Here is a 20861-nt window from a genome sequence, read left to right as displayed (position 1 = left end):
CCTCCTTGCCTTCCTGCGTGCAGGCTTGCTCCTGTCTCAGCCTGTGGCCGCGGCCCCTCTGGGCTTTCCCACGCTGCACTTCTCCCCTCCCATGTCTTCCTCCCCAGGGACTTCCTATCCTGGCTGGCCCCTCAGCTTCCTGCACTCTCCACAAGCCCTTCCCAGCACCCCATCTGCCCTCAGTGCACTGTGGGTGGCCCCTGGCCTGCCCCCAAATCCTGCTTGTGCTCCTCAGCTCCTGCAGCAGGTGGGGTCTGTCCTTGCCAGCTCTGAATCCCTCTCAGCGTCTCCAGGACGTGTGGGATGGCCTTGGTTGTCTTGGGAAGGGGCCGGCACTTCGCTGGGCTGCCCTATGCCCAGGTTGGGGTGAGACTGCTTTCTCCTGCCTCTTCTCCCTTGAATGTCCTCTTGTCCTCAAGGCCTGGAAGACCCCCCGCCCCCGCCCCTCACCCAGCCCCGGCCTAGTATGGGGGCAGGGATCCCACACCCACATCCTTGTCTCCTCCCACCTCTGCCAGCTCCATGCCCCTCACCACTGTGGCAGGCACAGAGCCACGGCCCTTCCCTCCGTGCTCCACCCCTTCCTGGTTCCTACCCTTTCCCATCCCAGTCCCAGGAGCTCCCACTGCTCTCAGTGCCATGGGAGGGGAGCCTGGGGGCCTTCAGACCAACCCCTTGCAGACTACTGCTGACCCTTGGCCTCTCGGGCAGAGGGTCCGGGATGGGCATTGACTTCCAGGGCAGGCAGGGCTGAAGGGGTACGGTGCAGGGGCCCGGTGAGCCACCCCAGAGGAGGCAGCACCACCCAGGAGTGCTGGCGCAGTCCCAGCGACCAGTGTCTGTGGGAAGCTTTAATGGCCGTGCACAGGGCTGTGGGGCTGAGCGAGCCTGGACCTCCCAGCTCCAGCGTCACCAGATGAACATGGGCTTGCCGTCATCGTGCGCCAGCTGGTTGAGGCAGGAGAGCAGCAGCAGTGCGTCGGTGAGCATGCTAGGGTGCACAGTCTCCACCAGCACACGCTGCAGGAAGTCCACAGTGTAGGAGCCGCCCTCGGACGCCGCCAGCTCCGGGCGCTCTCGCAGGATGCCATAGGCATTCACCAGCTGCTCGGTCAGCGCAGGGTGCACCCGCCCATTATAGCCCAGACTCTGCAGCCTGTTCATGATGCTCACATAGCGCTGTGTGAGCGTCTGGCACAGCTCCTTGTCCAGCTTGTGGTCACTGGGGTTCAGAGAGGCCTGTGGGGACAGTGGCCATCAGGGACCCTCCTTGCCACACCTCCACACACAGGCAGGTAAGGGGAAGACCGAGGGGCAGCTGAGGCTGCAAGACAGCCAGGATCCGAGGGGTGTGCGGTGGGGAGGTTCTGTGAGAGACCTCAAGGGTCTAGGACAGGGGAACCCAGTGGGCAGAGCCTGACAGGTCCCCAAGGCCTGATCCAGGCAGGGCAGGTGGCTCTCAAAGCTCCCCACTGTGGCCTCAGCCACAGGGTGGAAGAGGATGCCCTAACCCTGTCGTCTGTTCCACCCACCACCAGGGATTGCAACTGGGCTGAGGCCTCCAGGGACTGAGGACAGGGGGCGTGGCTAGGCATCTGGAGGTGCACAGGGTCCCCGGACCCAGGAGTCTGGGGTCTTTCCCAGGCCTCCTCCTGGCTCCCGGCTCTGCTCCCTTTCAGCGTCTGAAGGCCTCCCCTTCCTTACCCTGGCCTCCATCCTCAGCACCCTCTAGCCTGCACACCCCCTAGGGGACTCCCTTTCCTCCCCCATCACTGAACTGACAACCCCAGCCAAGTGTTGGCCCCAGAGCTGAGGGGCCTGTCCCCTTCATCTGCCTCCTCCTGGGCCCGGGGCCAGGGCCTGGGAACCAGCACATCTGGGTCAGTTTCCACTCACTTCCTCATGCCCTGTGTCCTCCCACCAGCCAGGCAGTGACTGGGTCCCACCCTAAGGCATGTAATCATGAAGGCAGCCCCTCCCACTCCACCTGCCACTGCCCCCGGGATGTGTGACCTGGGCAGTTGTGGAAAGCCTAGTGTCCAGCTCAATGCTCTGTTGGCACCATCCTGAAGTTCTAAGTTTTGAATTATTTTCATTTTGCACTGGGCCCTGCCAATCTTGCAGCCTGTCTCAGGTGCAGCTGCCCTTGCCTCCAGGCTTGGCCCTGCCCGCTCTCTGCACAGGCCCACAGAGCCACGGGTCTGAAGTGGAGTTGGATGGGCTATCCCCTACCCGAGCTCCTCCTGCAGTTTCCGCTGCTCCAAGACTTGGGGGAGGGCCACCCTCCATTGTCCCCCGATCTGTCTCTGCACCCCTCTTCCAGCTACGTCCTACTGTGTCCCAGATGCCTGACGTGGTGGTCCCCAACCTGCAGGGAATACTCTTCCCCACTCCTTGCCCAGACAAGCTGTTCAGGCACCACCCCTCGGGGAAGGCTCCAGGCCGGTCGTGTGCGCAGGGTACCAGGCTTGGGGCTGGACTCAGGACCGGGCCCAGTTAATGTGATGCCAACCTCTGCTAAGTGCTCCCAGAGCCTGCGCTCCGCACCCCTGTTGCCTGAGACGTGCCTGGGATGTGCCTGTCTCTCCCCAGCTGGAGGTTCTTGGCCCCTGAGCCTTCTAGGCAAACGAGTAATATGCACAGTTGTGGGGTGCAGGAAGACACCATCGAGGTTCAGTGCAGGAGTAAGGGCCCGTGGACAGCCGTGCTCAACGGCTGCTTCTGCATCACACTGGGACTGAGCCTCAGTTTCCCTGCTGGGATGTGAAGGAAATCACAGTGCCACCTGCAGGAGTGTACTGGGGGTTACAGGCGGCGGCCCCAGTGAGCACTGAGCACCAGGTCACGCAGGGGCCCCCACCATGGGGGATGGCAGTGCAGTCACATCTCACAGTACAGCGAGTTGTGTCTTTTTGTTGTTGTTGTTTTGAGACGGAGGCTCACTCTGTTGCCCAGGGTGGAGTGCAGTGGTTCGATCTCGGGTCACTGCAACCTCCGCCTCCCGGGTTCAAGCAATTCTTCTGCCTCAGCCTCCCAAGTAGCTGGGATTACAGGCATATGCCACCACGCCCGGCTAATGTTTTCGTATTTTTAGTAGAGAAGGGGTTTCATCACATTGGCCAGGCTGGTCTCAAACTCCTGACCTCAGGTGATCTGCCCGCCTCAGCCTCCCACAGGGCTGGGATGACAGGCATGAGCCACCACGCCTGGCTGAGGTGTGTCAGTTGTGTCTTACAAATATCACCCTGTCTTAAAAATATTCATTCAAGAGCCGGGCATGGTGCCTCACACCTGTAATTCCAGCACTTTGGGAGGCTGAGGTGGGTGGATCACGAGGTCAGGAGATCAAGACCATCCTGGCAAACACTATGAAACCCCGTCTTTACTAAAAATACAAAAAAAAAAAAAAAAATTAGCTGGGCGTGGTGGCGGGCGCCTGTAGTCCCAGCTTCTTGGGAGGCTGAGGCAGGAGAATGGCATGAACCCGTGGCGTGGAGCTTGCAGTGAGCCAAGATCGCGCTACTGCACTCCAGCCCGGGTGACAGAGCAAGACTCCGTCTCAAAAAAAAAAAAAAAAAAAAAAAAAAATTCCTTCCAGGAATAGAGAAGGCAGGGCCTCCAAGATGCTCAGGTATGAGGCCAGGGTCTGGGTGGGGAGATTTCGAGGCAGTACCACCTTCTCTTTGCTCCCCTGTTCCCAGAGCATGCATCACCTCTATTATCGATGTATTGCTTTACGCATTTACTGAATGCCCACCCCCAGGAGAGAGTGGATTGACTCAGGACTGCCTGGTGTACACCTGGCTCAATACTAGTCAGGAGTGAGTGGGTGCAGGGAGAAGGCAGCCATGGACCAGGGAGCAGGTGACAGCAGTTTGGACCAGCGGAAGGTGTGAAGGATGAGAGAAGTGAGCAGCGGGAGAGTCTGTAGGACCCAGTGTCAATGGGATGTGGAGGAGTGCACACGTGACCGTGTCCACACTGTCCTCGGAGGCGTGTGCCTGTGCTCAGCACCCAGACCTTTCCTATGCAGCACCTGGGACACTGCCACGTGCTCCACGGCAAGGGAGTGGCAGCAGGTGTCACAGAATCACTGTCTGAACACAGGGCGGGCGCATTACAAATCAATCCAAAGACAGCCAAAAACCCCTGTGAAAGTTGCTGGTATCAAAATAGTTACTTATGTCAGAAAAAAAAAAATGTCAGTAGGCCAGTGTAGTGGCTCACACCTGGAATCCCAGTACTTTGGGAGACCAAGGCAGGTGGATCACTTGAGCCCAGGAGTTCAAGGTTAGTCTGGGCAACACAGTGAGAACTCATCTCTATAAAAAATTTAAGGCCGGGTGAGGCCGAGGCAGGTGGATCACAAGGTCAGGAGTTCAACACCAGCCTGACCAACATGATGAAACCCCATCTCTACTGAAAATACAAAAATTAGCTGAGCGTGGTGATGTGTGCCTGTAATTCCAACTACTTGAGAGGCTGAGGCAGGAGAATCGCTTGAACTTGGGAGACGGAGGTTGCAGTGAGCCGAGATCGGGCCTCTGCACTGTAGCCTGGGTGACAGAGCAAGACTCTGTCTCCAAAAAAAAAAAAAAATTTAAGGCTGGGCGAGGTGGCTCACGCCTGTAATCCCAGCACTTTTGGAGGCAGAGGCAGGCAGATCACTTGAGGCAGGGAGTTTGAGACTAGCCTGGCCAACATGGCAAAACCCCATCTCTACCAAAAAAATATAAAAATTAGCTGGGTGTGGTGGCGGGTGCCTGTAATTCCAGCTACTCGAGAGGCTGAGGTAGGAGAATTGCTTGAATCCAGGAGGCGGAGGCTGTAGTGAACCGAGATTGTACCACTGCACTCCAGCCTAGGTGACAAGAGCAAGACTCTGTCTCAAAAATAAATAAATAAAAATAAAAATAAATAAATACATAAATAAAAATTAGCCAGGTGTGTTGGTGCATGCCTGTAGTCCCAGTTAGCAGGGAGGCTGAGATGGGAGGGCCACTCGAGTGAACCATGATTATGCCACTGCACTCCAGCCTGGGTGACAGAGTGAGACCTCATCTTAAGAAAAATTGCAATCGAGAAAGGACGTGAAGAAGTGCTCTCGCACACAGGCCCGTAACAGGATTTATCATAAAAACGTCCTCAGGAGTGCAGGATTCCAAGAGACTGCTTGCTCAGGGCCACTTGCCTAGCAGTGGCCTTCACCAATGAACAAGGCCACTGCAGTGAGCTTCTGTGACCTCTGAACTTGGTTTCAAGGCAGCTTACATGGATGCCTGTATCTTTAAAAGCTTCCCTTTCGGGCCCAGGCGCGGTGGCTCACGCCTGTAATCCCTGCACTTTGGGAGGCTGAGGCGGGCGGGTCACCTGAGGTTGGGAGTTTGAGACCATCCTGGCCAACATGGAGAAACCCTGTCTCTACTAAAAATACCTGTATATTAGCTGGGCGTGGTGGTGTAAACCTGTGGTCCCAGCTACTTGAGAGGCTTGAACCCCCAGGAGTTTCATGGTTGCAGTGAGCTAGGATCATGCCACTGTACTCCAGCCTGGGCTGTGTCAAAAAAAGAGGCTGGGGCAGCAGGATTGTTTGAACTGAGAGGCAGAGGTTGCAGTGAGCTGGGTACATACGCTATTGTGTACTTTTTTTTTTTTTTTTTTCAGGTGGAGTCTTCGTTTGTTGCCCAGGCTGGAGTGTAATGGCTCAATCTTAGCTCACCTTGGGCAGCTGACAGAGCGAGAGTCCATCTGAAAACAAACAAACAAAAACCCACACACACAAAACTAACCCAAGGATGCTTTAACCAGAGGCAAAGCTCCAACCTGGACCCACGCAGCTCACAGTAGCTCCTGCTCAGGCTACACACAGGCCTGCAATCCACAGATAAACACAGCTGGAGAGAAAAAGCGGCCGGGAATGCAGCTGGGCTGTTTTCTCAAGAGAAGCTCAAGTGGTAAGTAGGGATGCAGCCGCCCTCCCTGCCCAGCAGCCACACAGCCCCAACCCAGCTTCCCCGTGCCTTCTACAGCCTGCCACATGCATGGCACAGACGCACACACTCCGGCGTGTTGGCAAAGCATCATCCTCCATGTGCGTCCACAGAGGAGGCCATCCTGGTGGCAAAGGGGGAGAGCTGCCCGACATGCTGAAAGCCCCCACCTTGCCTTCCTCGGAGGGGACCGTGGGCTCCCGCTGCCAGACGCCCCAACACCTGCCGGCTGTTGGCACTGAGCAGTCAGCTTTCTCTATCGCAGGGACTCCTCAGGTCCTGGCACGTTTGGCCTGGCCAGAGTGCAGGGTCCCCACGGCCCCTCATGGGCCAGCCTGCCCCCTGTCCCTGCAGGACCCCTGGCCACACACCTGGATGATCTTCTCCGGGATGTTGGAGACGGTGAAGCCGTAGAGCCGCACACGCTCTGGGAAGATGCTGGACAGGATCCTGCGGTCCAGCTGGAAGGCGATCTCACCCACCAGCCTCTCCCAGGCCAGCTGCTTCGACTCTGGGGACACAAGGTCTCATCAGCCCAGGTGAGAGGGTGAGAGGAGCCGGGCCCAGCAGCCCAGGCAGGCGGCAGGGAGAGGGCCTGGGGGCCCGACCCACGTGGAGCCCGCAGTGTCACTGACCTCGGGGGCTCTCAGGGAACTTGCTGGTCTTGCGGTGGGCCAGCTTCCGTTCCACCTCCATCATGCTCTTCCTCGACGGTTCTGTGGTGCGTGGACCCCGAGAGTCATTGACTGAAGCCGGGGAGGATGAGGTACGAGGTGGGGAGTGGGGGTTGTGTGGAGGACAGTGGGGGGCAGGCAGGTTCCAGGTTGGGGAATTATGCATTCGGGAAGGGGGATGGGGGGCACCCTGGGCGATGTGGGTGGTGCTTGAGGGTGTGTAGCTGGTGGCAACCTGGGGGACAAGGGCAGGGGCAGAGGCAAGGACGGTGACTGTGGGGGAGGTGGTGGGGGGGGGTGGGGACAGATGCAGGGACCACTTGTTCCTGGGCGGCACTGGGCTGGGCCTGTGTGTCCGAAGTGTTGAAGGAGAAGGCCGTCTCGGGAGCAGGTGTGCCCGTGGCTCCGATAGGGGTGGAGGTCTGGAGGGGTGCGCCTGCAAACGCCATGCTGAGAGGCTCTGGGTCCTGGGTCAACCGGGGGGGCCCAGTGGAGGGTGGGACTAGTGATGTGGAGGGGACAGAAATGAAAAGAGGGGGATTAGAGTGAGGTAGGAGGGTTCTGCCCCCCCCCGACTCTGCCACCCACCACCCACCACACCCGTTACCTTTGGTGGTGGCAGCAGGTACCATGCAAGCTGGGGAGTGGGGCCCAGAGGGGCCTCCGCGGAGTGGCTCAGCCAGCCGCAGCCTTGGGGCCTCTGGCAGGACCACGTTGCTCATGGGGTTGGCCAGCAGGTTCTGAGAGACCCCTAGTGGGGTGGCAGTGGAGCTGAGGAGGGGGCTGCTCAGAGAGACAGCCACCGTGCCCGTCACAGGGGCTATCAGGGGGCTGCTCTGGGACACAGCCACAGGGCCTGCCAGGGGGCTGCTGGGAGGCAGGGGGCCAGTGGAGGGCAGGCCCAGGGAACTGGCCAGTGTGCCCGTTGGGGGCCCCGCCATGGGGCTGGTCAGGAAGCCGGTGAGGGGGCTGCTCTGTGACATGGGTGCTGGGCCGGACAGCACCCTGGTGAGGGTGCCTGTCAGGGGGCTCATGAGTGAGCCCGGCGTGGCACTGGGCTGCAAGCTGGTTAGCATCTCAGCCAGGGGGGCCAAGGCCATGATCCCCACTTCTTCCAGGACTGGTTCGTTTGCCACCGCTGGGGACGGGGGCAGGAAGACACCTGGGAACATAGAGAACGCACTGAGACCCCAGGGTAGCCTCTTCAGACCAAGGGGAGGGTGGTCGCAGGCTCTCTCACTGTGGTAGGGCCTGGCCACAGTGCCCATCTGTCCCCGATGAGCTGACTGGTCTGACCTGGCGTCTCTGAGCCTCACTTCTTAGGCAGCCCAGGGTGATGGCCTCTCTGCCTCTGTGGGGAGTCTGTGTCTGCTCAGAGGAGCCTGGGAGTGGCTCCCCAAGGCCTCATCTCCAGCCCTGATTTTTGGGTCAGTTCTCCCAGGCTCACTTCTCTGACCACTTGCCCACTGCCCCCAGCCATGGGGACGTCCCGCTGCCCTTTCCTCAACCATGCCCACCCCTTGCCCAGTAGAGGGTCTCCAAGCAGCTGGACTCTCAGGTCACCAAGTTGGCCCCTCTGTTCTTCGGTGGACGGAAGAGGGCCCAGGCCTCCTGATCACTGTCTTTGTGGTGGGGAATAAGCCCCACCACGTGGGGGCTCCTCAGGGGGTCCGTGCTGCAATGGGCAGAGCCTCATGTGGCCTGGCACCCTTGCATGGTCCCTGCCCTGTGGGGCTTGCTGTGGCCTAAACAGGGATGCAGTCAGAGCCGGTCACACACCCCGGTCCCAGACACTGCTTTATGCTCTCTCCCTGCCCCTAGGAGCCTGCTTTCCTTGGTCCTGGAGGAGTGCTCCTTTTACTGGCCACTGTTTGGGGGAGAAGCCCCCTGATCCCCTGGGGGTGCAGCTGCTGGCAGGAGTGGTGGGAGTGCAGAGAAGGTTTTTGTGAGTATGCAATTTCATTGAAAACTTCCACTTTTGTTGTTATAAATGCAGTACATGCTCATTATAGAGAAAGAATGGAAATACAGAAAAAAAAGATGAAAAGCCACAGATAGTTCCATCACCCCACAGTTAGTCTCTATTGAGGAGCCGCTTGTTGCCTTGGAGACCTTCTCTACCATGTGTGTATAGATCAGGAGTTGGCAAGCATTTTCTGTGAAGGTCTGGAGGTAAATACTTCCACCTTTGCCAGCTATATGGTCTCTGTTGCAACCGCTCAAGCCTGCCGTTGCCTTGAGAAGGCAGCCACAGGCAACCCGGAGGTGAATGAGGGAGGGTGTATGGCAATAAACCTTTATAGATGAATACTACATTTTGGATTTCATGTGTCACGTAATAGTAGTCTTCTTTTAACCATTTAAAAATTTACAATTCAACCGCTTGAGCCCAGGAGTTCCAGACCGGCCTGCTCAATGTGGAGAGACCCTGTCTCTACAAAAAACACAAAAATTAGCCAGGCATGGTGGCATGAACCTGTAGCCCCAGTCACTTCGGAGGCTGAGGTGGGAGGATCATTTGAGCCTGGGAGGTTGAGGCTGTAGTGAGCCATGATTGCACCATCATCATGCCACTGCACTCCAGCCTAGGTAACAGAGTGAGACCCGCATCTCAAAATAATAATTTTAAAGAAGTAAAATTCATGTTTTTTTTTTTTTTTTTTGAGACAGAGTCTCGCTCTGTTGCCCAGGCTGGAGTGCAGTGGCACAATCTCAGCTCACTGCAACCTCTGCCTCCCGGGTTCAAGCAATTCTCCTGCCCCAGCCTCCTGAGTAGCTGGGACTACAGGTGTGTGCCACCACGCCCAGCTAATTTTTGTATTTTTAGTAGAGACGACGTTTCACCATGTTGACCAGGATGGTCTTGATGTCTTGACCTCGTGATCTGCCTGCCTTGGCCTCCCAAAGTGCTGGGATTATAGGCGTGAGCCACCGCGCCTGGCCGTAAAATTCATTCTTAACAGGCTGTGTACAAAGGTGGTGGTGGCATAGATTACATGTCCTTTCGTACTTTGCCTTTTCTCACGGGACCCACACCACGGCAGCTCCGGCATCATGATTCTTTGCGAATGACACTATTGTAGCTGCAGAGGTCTCATCTTACGGACATGCTGTTTTTTTACTGAGCTTATCTCAGTGATTGGGCATTTAAATTGATTCCCGTGTTCCCCATGACAAAAACCCTATGACGTAAGTCTTGATAATTGATTTTTTCCTGGAAATAGACATTTTAGAGGCTCCCTCAGAAGTGTTGTGATGTTCCCCAGGAAGTCTCTGGGTGCACTACTTCTATCTCTTCAGAGCTAGTCCTCTGTGATGTGTGGTGAGATGTTCTGCCACTTTATTTGCCTTTTGAATTCTAAGTTCTGGGCCGGGTGTGGTGGTTCATGCCTGTAATCCTAGCACTTTGGGAGGCTGAGATGGGCAGATCGCTTGAGCTCAGGAGTTTGAGACCAGCCTGGGCAACCTGGTGAAACTCCGTCTCTACAAAAAATCCAAAAATTAGCCGGGTATGGTGGCGTGTGCCTATAGTCCCAGCTACTTGGGAGGCTGAGGTGGGAGGATCACCTGATCCCAGGAGGTCGGGCTGTGGCGAGCCGTGATCGTGCTACTGCACTCCAGTCTGAGTGACGGCATGAGATCCTGTCTCATAAAAACCCAAAAACTTCTAAGTTCCCCTTTCCAAACAAGTAAATCAAAATTGCACAATCCAATCAACTGCTCTTTTACTTATGTATTTATTTTTATTTTTAGAGATGGGAATCTAACTCTGTCGCCCAAGCTGGTCTCAAACTCCTCAAGCAGTCCTCCTGCCTCAGCTTCCTAAAGTGATGGGATTATAGCTGTGAGCCACCACTCCCAGCCTGGCCTTTTATGATTTCTTGTTTTGACTTTTTAGGAAATTTTGTTTTAGGACCCGGGAGACAATAAAGCTTGCGGGCCAAAGGCAAGCAGTCCATGGAGAGGACAGACTTGAAGGAGAGGGAGCACAGGGTGGGGCAGACAGGAGGGATGGGCTGCATGTGTGAGGAGGAGGATGGAGCTCAGAGTGCGGCTATCTGTCCTGCTTGGCCTCCATTTCCTTAGAAGAGCCCAGGGTCTGGGTGATGTGGGAAAGGACCACTTGGGGGCAACATCTCCAGGATGGCTGGGGAGAGGCAGTCAGGGGACCACTGTCCCTGCACAGCCAGGGCAGCCTAAGGAGCGCCGGTGGTCCTAATGTTTGAAGCAGCCAGGTCAGGCGAGAAGACAGGACCAATGTTTCCTCTTGCCGCCTGCTCTGGGAAGATGACCGCTGTGGAGGGACCAGCCGGTCAGGGCTGAGAGGGAGCACAGCACTGGACAGGCCGTGGCCTCGTCCCCAGAGGGAAATGGCCCAGTCTGTTTTTCAACCAAGTTGGATTCCAGGCAGAACCATCACGTAGCACACAGAAGGTAACCGAGGGAGCAATTCACAGAAAGTCTAACACCAAAATGTATAAAGCAGAAGCCACGGGGACTCCCAGGAGGCGCTGGAGTGGTAGCTTTGTCAAGGTCCAGGACAGAAGGAACAATGGTGCAGACACAGATGGTGGAATTACAAAGCCAGTCTACTGTCTAATGTGCTGCTGCACACTGAGAGGGTGGTGTGGCTGCCGTGAGCTGGATGCTATTGGTACTCTCTATCCCTCACCCAAATACAGTAAGTGCTACCCACTTTCTTCCCATGCTGCCCTCATCCTGCCAGTAATGAGGGCTCCAGGGAAGGCCAAGTACAGATCAGAGACAGAAGCATGTGGACAGAGTTGATGGGGGAGGGCAGGCGGGCCTGGGGAGGAGGGCCTGTGAGAGCAGGGGGCAGATGCCAGGCCTCAGAAAGACTCATCCTGTTTGTCTGTTAATGATAAAACCTGGCACAACAAACCACTGAAAAATTGTTCAGCAAATCATGAAATGTTCAAATGTATAATAGCTTGATGTGAAATCATTTACAGTACTATTTGTAAAGAAAATATGAGAACACAATGAAATGCTTATAGTAAATATTAAAATTGTAACATTAAGTGTAGAAATGTGGATTAGAAGCTGAGAGTTGCCAGGTGCGGTGTTTCACGCCTGTAATCCCAGCATGTTGGGAGGCCGAGGCAGGCGGGATCACGAGGTCAGGAGTTCAAGACCACCTTGGCCAACATGGTGAAACCCCGTCTCTACTAAAAATACAAAAAATTAGCCAGGCATGGTGGTGCGTGCCTGTAGTCCCAGCTACTCAGGAGGCTGGGGCGGGAGAATTGCTTGAACCCTAGAGGCAGAGTTTGCAGTGAGCCGAGATCGTGCCATTGCACTCTAGCCTGGCGACAGAGTGAGGCTCTGTCTAAAAATAAATAAATAAATAAATAAATAAATAAATAAATAAATAAATGCTGAGAGTTGCATTCTCCACTCTGAAAAAGAGGTGGGTAAATACTCCCCATGGGTCTGGTGGTGACCTTTAAGGGGTGTATGTGAATGTCAAGTTAATTTTTTTTCTTCTTTATATTTTCGTGTACTTTCTAAAATTTTCACAATATGAGTATGTATTTTAAAAAACAAACTTTATGAAGAAAAGTGTTTTCTAAAAAAAAAAAATGCATTTCTGCCTGGTTTTGTCTTGAGACCAGGAGGGGCCACAGCCCTGCTCACACTTAGCAAACAAAGCCAGGCCCTTATAGGGAAGACTGGTCCAGGGGTGGCCCAGCCTCATGTGGAGAGGGATCTGTGCTTCCTTCCCAGCCTGTGCCATGGAGGCCCGTGCGTGCCCAGTCCTCTTTGTGGCACCTTTGGCTTCCCTGTCCTCTGGCACTTCCTGTACAACGTGCGCCTTCCCAGGAGCCCTCCTGCCTTCCGTGGCCAATGCTGGGCCTTTGTGGTCAACTGGGCAGGGCCCTGTAAATAGGCCAACTGCAGAAGCGGGAGGGGAAGAACTCAGATTGATAGAAGTAAAGCTTAGGCCCTGAAACATAGGAGATTTTCAAACCCAGGTGGCCTGGCTGCATCCCGCCAGCACAAATGCAACCTCAGCTCTTTCACGTAGAGCAGAGAGCCCAAGGACTACCTCCCCATCAGGATTCCTTGGCCTCTCCTTCCTTTTCAGATGGGATTTGCCTGCCAGTGCTGAACAGTGATGTGGTCTCCTCTCCCAAGTCCCTGTGCCTCTGCTGGTGGTGATTCCCAACATATTTCAGCATGGACTGAGAAAAGCCAATGTTAGCATAAAACCAAACCCCAGATGAGGCACTGGACACGCAAAGTCACTGAGGCCAGTGTATGCCACCCACACCAGTCTGCAGGGCCAGTCACATCTGCTTTCACTGCCCATGGGTAAGGATGTGTGTGCTGCATTTGTCTTTCCCTTTGAACTCAAACTAGCCAGACAGGTAGCAGCTGAAAATGGAGGATTAGAGAGCTCCACAATTTCAGCCCTCTGCCAAAGCCACAATTAAGCTGGCAAAAATGATCAGAGTAAACTTTTTTTGGGTCTCCAGAATCTAATAAAAATCTTACAATAACCAGGGGAATGCTTAATGAAGAAGCTACTAAATTTTGGGAGGAAAACATAGGCATTTTAACTTTTCTTTCTTTCTTTTTTTTTCTTCTGAGACGGAGTCTCGCTCTTGTTGCCCAGGCTGGAGTGCAATAGCACTATCTCAGCTCACTGCAACCTCCTCCTCCTGGGTTCAAACGATTCTCCAGCCTCAGCCTCCCAAATAGCTGGGTTTACAGGTGCATGCCACCACGCCCAGCTAACTTTTTTGTATTTTTAGTAGAGACAGAGTTTCACCATGTTGGCCAGGCTGGTCTCAAACTCCTGACCTCAGGTGATCTGCCTGCCACGGTCTCTCAAAGTGCTGGGATAACAGGCGTGAGCCACTGTGCACAGACTAACTTTTCTTTCATGCTGTGTAATTTTTTTTTTTCTGTTTGTTGAAAACTGGACATTTGAAATATTATAGTTTGGTAACCCTGGAAATGAGATTCACCTCCTCCCCAGGCTTTGTTGTTGCTGATTTTTGTGGGTTGTAGTTGGTTGTTGTTTAGTGACTTTTCTAAACTACTTTTATAAAGACTGTATTCTTTGTTGTGTGTGCTCATGGAAATCCCTGTCTGTGCATATGACACACAGAAGTCACTATCCTCACAGACACCTAATATCTCCCACTCTTTGGATCAGTGATGGCCATAAGGTTGTTGGTCTGCCTTCCTGGCGTGGCTTGCTGGCACGAGGGGGAGCAATATGGCAATATGGACAAAAAATACAATATTTTACAGAAAACAGTTTAGAAAAGTCACTAAACAAACAAGTATGCCCATAACAAGCAGCAACAAACCCTGGGGAGGGAGGAATAATCTCATTTCCAGAGTCACCACACTATAATATTTAAAATGTCCAGTTTTCAAAAAGCTAAAAAGCATTCAAAAGGCCAGGTGGGGTGGCTCAGGCCTGTAATCTCAGCACTTTGGGAGGCTGAGGCGGGTGGATCATGAGGTCAAGAGATTGAGACCATCCTGGCTAACATGGTGAAACCCCGTCTCTACTAAAAATACAAAAATTAGCTGGGCGTGGTGGCGGGCACCTTTAGTCCCAGCTACTCGGAGAGGCTGAGGCAGGAGAATGGCGTGAACCCAAGAGGCGGAGATTGCAGTGAGCCAAGATCGAGCCACTGCACTCCAGCCTGGGTGACAGAGCGAGACTCCATCTCAAAAAAAAAAAAAAAAAAGAAATTAAAAAAATAAAAATGGGCAATGGATCTAAACAGATATTTCTCAAAGATATACAAATAAGCACACCTAAAGATATACCAATAAGCACACCTAAAGATATACCAATAAGCACACCTAAAGAAGCTCAACATCATTTGTCATCGGGGAAATACAAATCAAAACCGCATTGTAATATCACTTCACACCCACTAGGATGGTTATAATTTTTAAAAATCAGATGATAACACATATTGGCAAGGATTTGGAGAAATTGGAACACTCATACGTTTCTGGTGGGAATGTGAAATGGTGCAGTGGCTTTGAAAAACAATCTGGCAGTTCCTTAAACAGTTGAACATAGAGTTACCATATGACCCAGTAATTCTACTCCTAGATATATCCAAGAGAAATTAAAACGTCTGCACAAAATCTGTACATGAATGTTCATAGCGGCATTATTTGTAATAGCCCAAAGGAGGAAACAACCCAAATGTCCACCAACTAATGAATGAATAAACAAAATGTAGTATAGCCATACACTGGAAATAGTATTCAGCCATAAAGGCGAAACAAAACAAAAAACCCTAACTGTAGCTGGGAGTACTGATTCATGCTACCGCATGGAAGAACCTTGAAAACATTATGCTTAGTGAAAGAAGTCAGTCACAAAAGACCGCATACGTGATTCCATGCTTATGGAATGTTGAGAATGGGCAAATTCATACAAACAGAAAGTAGATTAGTGGTTGCTTAGAGCTGGGGAGGGGGTGGTGAGAGGGTAGGGGTGTGATAGTTAAAGGGGATGAGGTTTCTTTTTGGGGTGATGAAAGTGTTCTAAAATTGATTGTGGTAATGTTTGTTCATACCTGTGATTATACTAAAAACCACTGAATTATGCACTTTAAATGGGTGAATTGTATGGTTATATGAATTACATCTCAGTGAAGCTGTCATTTGAAAAAGATTCACTGGGGTCACAGGCATATATTGTGGCAGAAAAGGCACATTTATGGTTCAGGGGCCAATCTAGTGCATACCTGGGAGGCATTACAGGCTCTGCAGGCACAGACCATGAGGAGTATATGCCCTGCCCACACTGGGATGGCCTCAGTCTACGACCCATCAGAATCACCGATGAGATCTCAGCAGCTGCCTTACCAAGGTCCCTGGTCAGGAGACAGGGGTTTGGGTTCACGACTGCAGGATGCCATGGGTGGAGGGAGAGTCCTCAGCTAACAGACACCCACTGTTAGCTTGTGTTTAAGAGATTTCAGTCCCATCGTGTGATATTCCAATGCAATATGTACAAGTGATTTCTTAACCTTTTGATAATTGTGTTTAATTTATTTAGAATTGTGAGTTGAAAATCTTAGGCTCCAGTACAAGCACCTTGAAAAGAACTTGAAGAGAACATTGAAGAGGACTTCAGATTCACTGCGTTTATATGATTATTTAATTATTTAGGTCTCTCAGCAAGGTTTGTCACATCAAACAATTGAAGTTAAAAAGAAAAGCAAAAGCTAGACACCTGGCCTCATGACTGTCATCCCAGCACATTGAGAGGTCAAGATGGGAGGATCACTTAAACCAAGGGGAGGATTGTGAGGGGAGAAGGTCCCGAAGGAAGAGAGCCCTGAAGGGAGAGGGTGCTAAGGGGAGAGGGCCCTGAGGGGAAAGGGTCCTGAGGTGAAATGATCCTGAGAGGAGAGGGTCCTCAGGGAAAAGAATCCTCAAAGAAGAGGGTCCTGAGGGAAGAAGTTCCTCAGGGGAGAAGGTAGGTCCTGAGGGGAGAGGGTCCTAGGGGGAGACGGTCCTGAGGGAAGAGGGTCCTGAGGGAAGAGGGTCCTGAGGGGAGGGGTCCTGAGGGGAGGGGTCCTGAGGGAAGAGGGTCCTGAGGGAAGAGTGTCCTGAGGGAAGAGTGTCCTGTGGGAAGGTGGTCCTGAGAGAAGAGCGTTCTGAGGGGAGAGGGCACTGAGGGGAGAGGGTCATCAGGGAAGAGGGTCCTGAGGGAAGGTAGTCGTCAGGGGAAAGGGTTCTGAGGGGAGAGAGTCCTGAAGGGGAAGGTCCTGAGGGGAGAAGATTCCAAGGGAAGAGGGTCCTGAGGCGAGAGGTTCTTCAGCGGAGAGGGTCCTCAGGGAAGAGTGTCCTGAGGGAACAGCGTCCTGAGGGGAAATGGTCCTGAGGGAAGTGCGTCCTGAGCGGGGAGGGTCCTGAGACGGGAGGGATGTGTCCTGAGTAGGGAGGGACAGATTTTTTTTTTTTTTTTTGAGACGGAGTCTCGCTCTGTCCCTGCCTCAGCCTCCTGAGTAGCTGGGACCACAGGCGCCCGCCACCATGCCTGGCTTTTTTTTTTTTTTTGTATTTTTGGTAGAGACGGGGTTTCACCATGTTAGCCAGGATGGTCTCGAACTCCTGACCTCAGGTGATCTGCCTGGCTTGGCCTCCCAAAGTGTTGGGACTACAGACGTGAGCCACCGTGCCCAGCCCCCTATTTTTACTCTGTTTCAGACCTTCCCCGCTCCATCCTTGCTCTCAGAGAAGAACATTTGAACAGAGAAAATTGAAGCCACGGGTCTGGAGTTCCTTTAGCTTCCCACCACCTGACATTCACACTCATGCTCTCCTTCCTCCTTCCCTTCCAGGACAGTGGAAGAGACTCTCTTCCTTCAGTCAAGGGCACCCCCCACCCCATAATGTACCTCTTTTATCTTGCGTGTTTTCCAACAGTCTCTTCTGGCCTCTTCTTTCCACATATAAACAAACTCAGGTCTCTGCCGCCTTGAAAAGAAGCTCTGGACCCCATGCCCTCCCAGCTACTGCCCTCTCCCTGTCCACTCCCCTCATCCCAAGGCCAAACTTCTTGAATTAAGTATCTCCATCACCTTTTATCTCCATTTTCTCACTGACTTTTCACCTCACCCTGGTCGGCCATTCCACCTGTGATGGTTGAAATCACTCTAACCAAGGTCATGAATGCCAGTGTCATGAATTGTCCACTAAATGCTATGGATATTTTTAGTACTTTTCTTGCTTGACCTCTTGGCAGCCTTTACCTTGCTGACACTGTCCCCTTCGAAGCTGTCTCTTGGCTTTTGTGACATTCTGCTTTTGAAGTTTCCCTTGTCTCTCTGCATGCTCCTTTGCCAACTCCTCTACCTGTCCTCAGTCAGGATCTGTCCTTCAGCCTCTTACTGTGCACTCTCTTCCCAGATGGCCTCACCCGCTACCTCAGCTTGAAGTATCAGGAACTCTTGAATCTTCTCTCTCTAGACCTGACTTCTCCGAGCTTCAGGCTCATAGTGCTACTTCTTCTGGACACTCCACATGGATGTTGTGTGGACATCTTAAAATAATTTTGTCCAAAATACAACTCATTTTCTTCCTCCAAAACTGCCTTTCCTTCTCCCAGGCTCACCTCTAACATTTGCAGGGCTATGGGCAAGAGTATAAATGAAAGCCCATTTACCAAGTGTCAGAGTAGTTAAAAGTTACCACTCAGGCTAACTGTTAAACTACTTTCTATTTTCTTACCCTGACAAATAAACCTTTGTAACAACCTGGAAGGTCAGATTTGAATTTGAAATTCTTGCACTCTCTGGAGTTTTGTGCCAGGATGTGGTAGATTGGAGAGAGCTGGTCCCCTGGCCCTGCCCTTCTGCACCCCTTCTCTTCCCGTCTGAGGTCTGTCCTGCACTGAGAGGAGTCTGGTGCACATGCTTATAAACACCCACAGCCCACCAGACCAAGCCCTGCTCATACCTCCCAAGCTGTTTCCTCCTGTGTTCCTCCTAAATGGGGTTGGGCCAGATCTCTGGACCAGGGGGATTTCAGAGGTAGGGCTGTGCACAGAGCATAAGGGAGAAGGGTCGGCCCAGAAAGAGGAATTGAAGGCCCGAGTTCATGAGGGCAAATCAAGAATAAGAACCCAACTTTATGAAGGAGGCCAGTCACAAGGGATGGCCAAGAGAACAGGCAGGTTGAGGAAGTGGCCAGAGAAAGATTCTCCGAGGCAACTATAGAGATCTGCCTTGGCTGGGACAACAGATACATTCTGGATGCTCTCTTTGTCATCCCTCACATCCACGCAGTTAGGGTTTCTGTTTTCTTATTAAATAACGTGAATGGATTTCTCTCTACCTGTAGCTCATGCTGTCATCTCCCACCTGGATGACTACAACAGCCTCAGTCTAATCCATCTCCCTGTCTCAGCCTACTCTCCCTCCAATCCATTTTCCCCATAGCATCTGGGATAACATTTCTGAAGCACAAACATGATTATTCTTTGTTAGAAACCACCAGTGTCAGGTGGGCGTGGTGGCTCATGCCTGTATTCCCAGCACTTTGGGAGGCCAAGGTGGGCGGATCACCTGAAGTCGGGAGTTTGAGGCCGACATGAGACCAACATGGAGAAACCTCGTCTCTACTAAAAAAATACAAAATTAGCCGGGCGTGGTGGTGCATGCCTGTAGTCCCAGCTACTCGGGAGGCTCAGGCAGGAGAATCACTTGAACTTGGGAGGCGGAAGTTGCGGTGAGCCGAGATCGCACCATTGCACTCCAGCCTGGGCAACAAGAGTGAAACTTCGAAACTCTGTCTCAAAAAAAAAAAAAAGAAAAGAAAAAAAATCAGTGTCTTCTTAGTGCCTTTAGGAGCAAGTCCAAGCTCCTCAGCATGTCATTTGCAGTCCTTGGTGATCTGACCCCTCTAGCTGCATTTTTCACCTCTCCCTGGCCTCTGTCACACATGAACACACCACACACACACACACCATATACACTCACACAATCAGACATACATTAAAATACAAACACCCACATAACACATACATACCACATACACTCTTACATACATTCACACACACACACAGCAACTCACACAGAGCCATATGCACACATTCACTCACAAATCACACACTGTCAAAGCAGACACACCATATCCTCTCACATACACATGCACTTTTTTTTGAGATGAAGACTTGCTCTTGTTGCGCAGACTGGAGTGCAATGGCGTAATCTAGGCTCACTGCAACCTCTGCCTCCCAAGTTCAAGCGATTCTCCTGCCTCAGCTTCCCAAGTAGCTGGGATTACAGGCACCTGCCACCATGCCCAGCTAATTTCTTTTCTTTCTTTCTTTTTTCTTTTTTTTTTTTTGAGACAGTCTCAAAAGTCTCCAGCTCAGGGTGGAGTGCAGTGGCTCGATCTCTGCTCACTGCAGGCTCCGTCTCCTGGGTTCACGCCATTCTCCTGCCTCAGCCTCCCAAGCAGCTGGGGCTACAGGCGCCCCCACCACGCCCGGCTAATTTTTTGTATTTTTAGTAGAGACGGAGTTTCACCATGTTAGCTAGGATGGTCTCAATCTTCTGACCTCATGATCCCCCCACCTCGGCCTCCCAAAGTGCTGGGATTACAGGCGTGAGCCACCACACCCAGCCTATTTTTTCTTTTTTCTTTTCTTTTTTGAGACAGAGTCTCACTCAGTTGCCCAGGCTGGAGTGCAGGGCGTGATCTTGGCTCACTGCAACCTCTGACTTGCGGGCTCAAGCCATTCTCCTGCCTCAGCCTCCCGAGTAGCTGGGATTACAGGCGCCCACCACCACGCCCGGCTGATTTTTGTATTTTTAGTAGAGATGGGGTTTCACCATGTTGGCCAGGCTGGTCTTGAACTCCTGACCTCAGGTGATCCGCCCACCTTAGCCTCCCAAAGTGCTGGGATTACAGGCGTGAGCCACTGCGCCAGGCCCACATTTTCTTTTTCTTTTCTTTTTTTTTTAATATATGTTTTAATTTTAAAATTTTTTAAATATTTAAAAATTACATTTAATTTTCTTTTTACAGCACTGCTCCTTGAGAGCAAGGCTAACTCCTAGGCAGTATGCCCAGAGTCAGCATCATGCACATTTTCCTACACACATTCATACACACTCATTCACACACCCACACCACACACTCCATACTCACACTACAGAGTATGTGCGGTGCATAAGTGTGTACCACACATACTCTCATATCACATTCACACACACACCCACATTAGACACACACACACACACGGGTCGGGGCTTTAATTGCACATCTGTTTCTCATTCCTGCAATCCCTAGGGCCAGACATTTGTATGAGTCACTTCTACCTGTGGCATGCTCCTTTCCCCTTCACAACCAGTTGGCTTCCTCCAGGAAGTCTTTCCTAACCCTCAAAGCTTGACCTTTTGGGAGTTGGAAGATCTGAAGTAAGTGGTCCAAGGATTCCCTTAAGAATGAAAGGTGGCTAATTTTTTCGTATTTTTAGTAGAGACGGGGTTTCACCATGGTCTCGATCTCCTGACCTTGTGATCCGCCCGCCTCAGCCTCCCAAAAATTAGCTGGGCGTGGTGGCAGGCGCCTGTAGTCCCAGCTACTCGGAGAGGCTGAGGCAGGAGAATGGCATGAACCCGGGAGGCAGAGCTTGCAGTGAGCCGAGATTGCAGTGGCGCAATCTCGGCTC

At 52.4% G+C, this 20861-nt stretch overlaps 1 protein-coding gene and 1 long non-coding RNA gene across 3 annotated transcripts; one reads left to right on the top strand and one right to left on the bottom strand.

The window, feature by feature from the left end:
• Positions 1–830: 830 nt before the first annotated feature.
• On the bottom strand, positions 831–7826 carry SPATC1 (spermatogenesis and centriole associated 1). The gene is given in 5 exon segments (XM_032760740.2): positions 831–1239; positions 6362–6501; positions 6626–6959; positions 6961–7166; positions 7272–7826. Coding segments are annotated over 5 exon segments (1503 nt in total). The 5' UTR covers positions 7765–7826; the 3' UTR covers positions 831–909.
• LOC116813685 (uncharacterized) lies at positions 5874–16079 on the top strand. 2 transcript variants are annotated; one of them, XR_009215039.1, is made up of 4 exons: positions 5874–5954; positions 6345–6529; positions 8486–8609; positions 15732–16079. It is a non-coding gene; the product is annotated as an uncharacterized LOC116813685 (long non-coding RNA). The 2 variants fall into 2 exon arrangements; XR_004371032.2 differs by lacking the exon at positions 15732–16079 and adding an exon at positions 10418–12005.
• Positions 16080–20861: the final 4782 nt, after the last annotated feature.

The sequence above is a fragment of the Hylobates moloch genome, unplaced genomic scaffold (assembly GCF_009828535.3).
Source record: "Hylobates moloch isolate HMO894 unplaced genomic scaffold, HMol_V3 SCAFFOLD_9, whole genome shotgun sequence".
Classification (NCBI taxonomy): Eukaryota; Metazoa; Chordata; class Mammalia; order Primates; family Hylobatidae; genus Hylobates; species Hylobates moloch.
Note: the sequence above shows the minus strand (reverse complement) of the source record. Positions and strands in the feature narration are given on the sequence as shown.